Source organism: Silene latifolia, chromosome 7 (assembly GCF_048544455.1).
Source record: "Silene latifolia isolate original U9 population chromosome 7, ASM4854445v1, whole genome shotgun sequence".
Lineage (NCBI taxonomy): Eukaryota > Viridiplantae > Streptophyta > Magnoliopsida > Caryophyllales > Caryophyllaceae > Silene > Silene latifolia.
The window spans coordinates 102,405,006-102,414,112 of NC_133532.1; the positions used below are offsets into that span (position 1 = coordinate 102,405,006).

Below are 9,107 nucleotides of genomic sequence, written 5' to 3' on the forward strand. Positions count from 1 at the left end.
TCAATTAAAATCAACGAATTTCACGAATTTTACATTAATATGTTTTAATCAGAAAACATGCATGTGAATCAAGGATTCAATACAATAAAAAACAACGAATTCGTCATTAATTTCGAAAATACATTACCTGTAATTCGTTTGCAGCTTGATTTGTGTAATCGTATTAGTTTTTTGGTCAGAATTTGACTGCCGGCGTTTTCTTTTTGTGTTTCTTAGTTTCTGATTTGAAGAGAGATGTAGAGAGAGAGAGAAATATCATTTGAATGGAAGTTTCCGTTTCATGTTTCAGCTGCTTTTGTATTTTTCGAATTTTCCTTTTTTTTCCTAATTTATCATTTAATCTCAGCCTTTGATTTCTTTTGATCTAGTGGTTGAGATTTTCCAAACTCACAACTCACCGTTAGAACCCAACTCACGAGATCCCGCCTTTCTCTCTCTCTCTCTCTCTCTCTCTCTCTATATATATATATATATATATATATATATATATATATATATATATATATATATATATAGAATTAGGATCATATGAGTATAACTCATATATTTAGGGATTGAGGATCAATCTAAGCCATCTAAAGTAATAGATCCTACGTCTTATATTTAACATATAGAATTAAGGGTAGTTTGGTAATTTCGTTTCTTTGTATATATACCCCCTGCTTCCCTAATTTTCGTCAGTTTTACCAGTTGCCTAATTTAAATCATTAATTTCTTTCTCTCTCTAAATTCATCTTCCTCGACATCCATGGATTCCTTCTTTCTGCTGCTTATTTCTTCCGCGATTCATTGATTACTATTTCTTCTTTCTTTCTGCTGTTATCGTTGATTAATATTTCTTCTTTCTTTCGACATTCGTTGCTTCGCTATGTCAGGTACATCTTTCTGCTTCTGATTTTCCTTAATTTGTTAATTTCCAGCTTTATTTTGTTGTTATTGTTGTTTTTTCAACATATTCGCTACTTTTATTATGAATTCATGTTTAGATTTACAATTTTCAGCTTTATTTTTATGTAATTGTTGTTTTTGTTACAGATATTTGAATTTCTCTTCTTCTTCCTGCTTTTGTGTTCGATTTTATGTTTAATTTCCTCATATGCAGCTTTATTTCTATTTTACTTGTTGTTTTTCCTACATATATTTGGATTTGCTAGTGTTGTTAATTCGTTCTTCTGAATTTGTCTATATTTTTACTTTTCTTACGGTTTTATTGGTGTACTGAATGAAATTTCAAGTTTGATATTGTTTTTGCTACCTATCTTTTCCCTTTTCTCTTGATTTTGCCGTCATTGTAACTTATTGTTTACTTTACATCTGTTTTCGGCTGTTGTAATGCATTATCGAACTATCTTCGTTTGCAGACCTTGAATCTGCTTTCACAATATTACAATAATAACAGTTGTTCAATATAATATCACACCAGATTCAATACAATATCACAACTATTACAATACGAAATTTAGTCCCCCCTACTGTTTGCTTATTACCTGTTATGTTTTGAATTGCTTCTTATATTGCATTCTTTTTTCGAGATCTTTGATAGTTGTGTACCTTCTTCTGGATTCATCTCTCACGATACTAGTGTGTCTCAAATTACTTCTATTCCACGCATTGAAAGTCCTCCCCCACCTACGTCTCATCGATAATCATTTTGCTGAGATTACTTCTACTCCCCGCATTGAACAACCTCCTGTTTCTTTTCATGAACATCAACTGTTTTTGGAATCCACACCTGGTGGTACTGAATTGTGGTCAAGAAATGTTGCAATTCAAGTATAAACCTCAACTTGGTCGAGTTTTTGCAAAATTGGAAGACGCTATCGCTTTTATAATGTCTATGCGAAAGCATGTGGTTTTGAACCTAGGAAGTCCTCTCAAAAAAAAAATGCTGATGGTGCCATCTTTTATAAACTTGTTGTCTGTAATCGTGAAGGGTTTAGAGATGGTAAGAAAAGGAAAGCTATTGTTCATGATAGTGTAGTGGAGCAGCCACTTATAAAGCCGTTTGATATTAAGAACAATAAACTAACTAGGATTGGTTGTGATGCTATGATTGAATTTCGCCTTATCAAGGATGTTTATGTTGTAACTCAGTTTCGTGAATGGCATAATCATCGACTTTGTTCGCTCACAAATCAAGAATTTCAAAGAAAAAAGAGACACCTTCATCTTTTTCATAAGAAGGCAATTATTGATCATTCAAAAGTTAATTTAGGTCCTACATCGGCATATAGATATTCTAAGGAACATGCAGATGGTTATGAGAATGTTGGTGCTCAATTGATTGATTTTAAGAACTTTGGAAGGGATATCAAGTGTTTCATAGGAGATAAAGATGCTCAATTGTTTATCGATAATTTCGAGAACCTCCGTCAAACCAATCCAGGGTTCTACTTTGCTTATGAAGTAGATTCTTTCAAATGTTTGGTTCGTGTGTTTTGGTGTGATGCACAGGCACGTCGAAATTACTCTTCCTTTGGTGATTTGGTCAGTTTTGATCCAACTTACGGTACAAATAAATATTCTATGATTTTCACTCCTTTTACTGGGGTGGACCACCACAAAAGGTCTGTGACTTTTGCTGCTGCATTGTTGTTTCATGAGGATGACGATTCATTTAAGTGGGTTTTTGAGAAGTTCTTAGACGCTATGGGTCAGCGCGAGCCGCAATGTATAATCACTGACCAATGCCCAGGAATAAAGAAGGCTGTACCCAAAGTTTTCAAGAAGGCTAAGCATAGATATTGCATGTGGCATATTATGCAAAAGGTCCCTGACAAGATTGGAATTACAATATCCAAGGAGACTGATTTTGTGAGTCGTTTGAATTCTGTTGTTTGGGACTCTGACTTGGAACCTGCAGAATTTGAACAAAAGTGGTCTGACTTAATTGCTGAACATAACTTGCAAGCAAATTCATGGTTGTCATACATGTACAAAAAAAGAAGGAGATGGATCCCGGCTTATTATCGTGATATTCCTATGGGATGTCTTCTCCGAACAACTCAACGATCGGAGAGCCAGAATAGCTTTTTCAAGCGTTTTGAAAATATACATGGTACACTTGTTGAGTTTTGGATGCGTTTTCAAAGCGCCATGGATCAACAACGCCATACTCAAAAGCAACATGATCGAGACAGTGATTATACTTTGCCCCAATTAGCTACGTCTCTCCACTTGGAAGCTCATGCGTCCAAGGTTTATACCCATGCTATTTTCAAAGATTTTCAACAAGAGGCTGCTGCCTCCATGTGTTCTCTTAGTGTTGGTGGCTTCACACCACCTGTTGACGGTACAGAGGTCGTTGTTGTTACTGACGCTAGAATGCAGAAGCGTTATCAAGTAGTGTTCAATTCCACAAGCACTGATGCAGAATGTTCTTGTAAGTTGTTTAATAGGAAGGGTATTATTTGCAGACACATTATTTGGGTTTTCTCTGGGAAACAAGTTAGGACTTTGCCTGATAAGTACATACTTATGCGCTGGACAAAGAATGCACAAAAAATCCCTCTATATGGTTCACATGGTGAGTTACTTGACGACTTTGATGCCACTGATGTAAGGAAGCTGGAGATGTGCAAATTATGGTCAGAGTTCTACTCAACTATCAGTTTGCTGAGAACTATGCCTAACAATCAGATCACTGACCTTGCTGACACATTGAAGCAATTTCGGATCAAACTCAATCCACAAGCACAATCAATGACAAAAGAGCAGGAGTTGGAAATGCTTCTTGGATGTAGTTCCTCAACTGAGGTGAGGATTCTACCGCCTCGTCGGGCAAAGAACAAGGGTAGTGGGAAGAGAATGATATCGACAAAGCAACAATGCATTGCCAAAGCAGAGAAGCCAAAAAGGCTTTGCAAAAATTGCAAACAATTGGCTAACCATGATAAGCGTAACTGCCCTCATCCTTTTGTTCCTGACATCGAGAATCAGGTATGCTACCTAAATAAATATATTCTATTTACATTAATTCTGTCAGTAAGATGCCATACGATTTCTGTTTATGAGTTTTATTTTTGGAATTGTATACTTTTGATATTGAGCGCTGACGACTACTCCCTGTCCTGTTTATGATCTTATTTCCAAAAACTGTATCAACTGTGCTTGTTCATTTGCTGACAACTACTTGTTCTATTTTGCATTTTTCAGGGGAGTTCAGATGATGATTGACTTGTATACTGATTCATGTTCATCAAGGCCATCCAAAACATTTTTTGTGTCGTCGTCTCTTGGTTGGAGGATTCTTTGTTGATGAAGCTCAATATATATAGTTGGAGGATTTTTTGTTGAAGAAGCTCAATATATATAGGATATACATGTCATAGTTTCATTACTATTATAGCAATTACACTCCATACGTTAGGATTTACTTAGTGATATAAGTGTGATATTTCATTGTTAGACATCGATATTTCATAGTAAGACAGGTGCTATTTTCTTCCATAGTGCTTTGAAACAGTATTATCAGATATCTGATATTTTACCGTACATGTCGTGATATTGCATTGTCAGGTGTGTGGTATTTCTTAAATAAAGATTCCAAAATGTATTATCAGAAGTCTGATGTTTCAATGTCCATGTTCTGAACTTGCAGATTAAAATGACTGTGGTGGACATATTGTGATATTTCATAGTTAGAACTATGATATTGCATTTGAGTATAATGTGATATCACAATATACCGAATACAATATCACACTTGGATCAAATAAACACAACACGTCTGACAATAATTTCATTATTCTTTACAATATCACAGTCTGTTCAATACAATACCGCACAATATTCAATTCAAAATTTTACTTTTTGGGGAATAATTATTATCCTCGCAGTTTGTACAATATCACATGATATCGAATACAATATCATACATGTCTAAAATAAATATCACAAGTGTGAATAATTATTATCCTGACATTTTACGTCCATACAATATCACAAGTTAGGGAATACAATATCATACTTTTCTTAATATCATACAGTATTCTTTACAATATCACAACGTATTCAATACAATACCACATAATTAGACGTGTCATGTGATACAATATTTCAACTTATTCAATACAATATCAATTTGTTTTCATTACAATATCACGGTTTCTAATAAGGAGGTTTACGAGAAAAGGTATTCAATACAATACCACATAATTAGACGCATCATGTTATACAAAATTTCAACTTATTCAATACAATATCAGATGTTCTTCTACATAATATCACGGTTTCTAAAAAGAGATTTCTCAGTCAAGGGTGACTATTTCTCAGTCATTTTGAATGCTGTAAAAGTACCAATTTCACCTACTGTTCGATTTAAAGTTTAAATACCAAGAATTACAAAATACAATCTCACAATGCATTCATTCCAATATCACACCTGTAAGATAACTTGATTGCTCAACAAATAGCTGCATGAACCCTTTTAAAATAGCACATTAACACTAATTTGATATATCTTCATTACAAAACCTTATCAAACGATCTAGATTGTACCATTTTTGTCTACCTATTACAAATCAATCTGTCAATGCATTCATTCCTAAGTCAGATTACACACTTTCTATTTTCCTACATTGGTGCCTCGTCCTCGACCTCTACCTCGACCTCTTGTTCTTGAATATTGTGCAACTGTTTTGATCCTCTGACCACCACTTGTGTTTTGCCCATTGACAGTACCACTGCAATCCCAAATATGTGCACTGATTAAAATATCTCCATATTCAAATAAAACAGCAACGAATATCTTTACAAAGTAATGACATTATTATATCCGATTAGCCATTTTTAAATTTTCTTTAATTTACCTTTTAGGCGAACTACGAAGAACAGGCATTTCAGTATTCACCGGCTTTTGCACATCTTCAGCCTTGCCTCCTTTTACAGGTTTTTTGTTCATTGATGCATCTCTTTTCAGTTTCAGTTCAGGCCAGACTTCTTCCTTTATTGCTGTGAACTCTGCTACTCTTTGAATGAGTTGATCCCTAATTCCATTTATGTCAGCCAAGAGTAATGCTGCTGCCATTTGTGCCCAATAGTATCTGCGGCCAACCTTTCCATCAAGATCTGCTTCAAATACTTCTCCCTCATACCTTATCATGTGCAGCATTAGAAAAGTGCCGGATTCATTGTTCTTTAGTTCCGGTTTTTGCCATTTGAAGCTTACGTTAACAATGTTAAATCCTATTATTTCTTCAGCTTTCGGCCTTTTCTTTGCTTCCAGATAGTCACTCATGCATGCAGCCTGACACATTTCAAGACAACCATCGGATTAAACCCACATATATTATCCAACAATTTCTCAGATTTCCATTATCAACTAAAGCATTCAACTTACCACAACATCTGCCAGTTTGTAAACACTTGTATCTTCCCATTTATCATAGGATGTATTGTCTAGGACTTCAACCTTTTCTTTGTTAAAGTTTATACAAACACAAAAGTAATGGTCTTCAAATAGCATTGGCACGAAAACAATCTCAGCTGTCAAGTTGCATGTCTGCAGTTGTTTGCGGTAATAAAAGTATCCCAAGCTTCAAAAATCCTCATTTTATGAGTTTCATCCTGACTTTCATCACCTCCTTGTTGATATAATGCGTGAACAAAGATCCTCCTTTTGCAAAATAGTTGTTAATCAATAACAACACATATTCATTGTAATAATATTAAATTTACAATATTTTAAAATCAAATATCTAAACTACTTGTAAATAATATTGCATACCATGTGACGAAGTCCAAAAAACAGTAAAGTTGTTGTGCTGTGGTCCTTGTACTCAATGTCATTCAGTAGGTGTGCCCAACATTCAATCATTTTGCTCGTGACATTCACGGTGTATTGTATTGATAGTATATCTTCTCTCGAGGAGTTTTGCTTCTTCGCCGTAGACAAGAAACACATTCACTACAAGCAATTGTAGTGGATGAGCATTAGTTGAAATATTCTTTCCATATGCTACTAAATAAATGATGGACATCATTTAAAATAGTTGAGGATATCATAATAGTTTTCAATCTTACTCTATAGAGAATGTGTGGTCGTCCAATAAGCAGTAGTCAAGTACTTCTTTTCTTACTTTCAACAAGCTTGCTAAAAGTGCTTGATTGTTCCTCATAAATTTGGATACAACCAGCATATCACCAGCTTTGCCACAGTTGTATGTGCACCCAAGACCATCTGAATTTCCTTTTCTACGGCTACCCAAGACACTAGTATTGCAATCATTGTCATCTGGTATTTTCAACCCTAAAGAACATTCGGGTGATGCGGTACTTGTTTTAGTACCAAATAAAATTATGTTGTTTAAGAAAAAAATGAGCGCTTAAGTAAAAGTAAGTAACCTTTGATTTTTGACTTTGGTGTACAAACTTTCTTCAGATCTGTCTTTTTTTTTTTTCTTCCTCTTCTCTTTTCACCTCCTTTTTCCAACAGGATTGGTTCCAACGATTCCTTTAATGTGTTGAAGTTTGTTACGATATCCATTGTTTCCGACCTCGTATGGTTATAATCACTGAAAACCAATGCTTCTTTTGCTATCTCACTCGATATAATTTCCTCTTCATTACATCATTCAACTCACAATCAAATATTTCCCCATTGTAAAACATCATGTGCAAGATCATAAATACCCCACAGTCTAAGTTAAAATCCTTTGATTGCCACTTGAATTTCTTATTAACTAAGGGAAACATTTGCACTTTTTCTCCTTGCTTTAAACCTTTGCTGCACATGTAACTTCCAAATGTCTTTGCCTATACAGTTTTGATAACAATTAAGAATCTCATTAATGTAAAGAAAATTCCTCCAATTTAATAAAACACATCAATTGTAGTTTTGCAGTAAAGTTTGAGTTTAAGACTTACACCAACTCAAAGAAGGTAAAAAAACTCTGAATCTTCGAAGTTGTCATAGAGCCTATTGTCTAAGTAGTCCACTTGTCTCGTTTTGAAAGTTGATGCATATGCGAAATAATGTTCGCTTATCGACAAAGGGAGGAACACCTAATAAAGTTTGCATGAAAAATTCTTATCGTTTAATCGGAAATAAATGGCATAACACAAACAATTTTGACAATGCTAGTGTCTTACCAGATCTGAATTTAAGTTTAGTGGTCACTTTTTGAAACATTTTGCCATATATCCCATGCTCCAGCTATTTCTTGATAAGTGCTTTTGTCTTCTCAAATTCTTCTCCATTTAGCATTAAGATTTGTTCTAGAGGTGTCTGTAACATTGCAATCACACAATAGGTTCCTTTCAAAATTAATCAATATTACAATAACAACTCGTCATACAAGATAACACAAACTCTTCAATACAATATCATACTAACGGATTTAAATTACAATATCACAAATATTGCATTACAATATCACAAATATTGCATTACAATATCACAATATCACAAATATTTCACTGAAGAAAAAATTGACTTAAATTACAATATCACAAATATTGCATTACAATATCACAAATATTGAATTACAATATCACATATTCTTGAAACAATTTTTATCAGTTATGGTTTAAATTTCTTTTGCAGTCCTGAATTAAATGTTTGTGCTTTAAATTACAATATCACAAATATTGCATTACAATATCACAAATATTGCATTACAATATCACAATATCACAAATATTTCACTGAAGAACAAATTGACTTAAATTACAATATCACAAATATTGCATTACAATATCACAAATATTGAATTACAATATCACATATTCTTGAAACAATTTTTATCAGTTATGGTTTAAATTTCTTTTGCGATCTGAATTAAATGTTTGTGATTTAAATTACAATATCACAAATATTGCATTACAATATCACAAATATTGCATTACAATATCACAATATCACAAATATTGCACTGAAGAAAAAATTGACTTAAATTACAATATCACAAACATTGCATTACAATATCACATATTCTTGAAACAATCTACATCAGTCATGGTTTAAATTTCTTTTGCAGTTGTGAATTAAATTTTTCACCCAATAATACACAGTTTTCAATAAAATATCACCCTTTTAAGAATTAGAACTTACGGCATGTGCAAGCCCAAAGAAAATCCTTTTTGGTACTGGTGCTTCTTCTTCCTTT

At 33.6% G+C, this 9,107-nt stretch overlaps 1 protein-coding gene across 1 annotated transcript; it reads left to right on the forward strand.

The window, feature by feature from the left end:
• The first annotated feature begins 868 nt into the window (after positions 1-868).
• LOC141590435 (protein FAR1-RELATED SEQUENCE 5-like) lies at positions 869-3,743 on the forward strand. The gene is made up of 3 exons (XM_074411029.1): positions 869-875; positions 1,934-3,610; positions 3,667-3,743. The coding sequence occupies exons 1-3, from the start codon at positions 869-871 to the stop codon at positions 3,741-3,743; spliced, it is 1,761 nt and encodes a 586-aa protein (XP_074267130.1).
• Positions 3,744-9,107: the final 5,364 nt, after the last annotated feature.

Excerpts from the sequence above, each read along its gene's own strand:
- LOC141590435 (XM_074411029.1), top strand. Across the intron at positions 3,611-3,666 it reads AGAGTTCTACTCAACTATCA|CAATTTCGGATCAAACTCAA; the intron begins GTTTGCTGAGAA and ends GACACATTGAAG.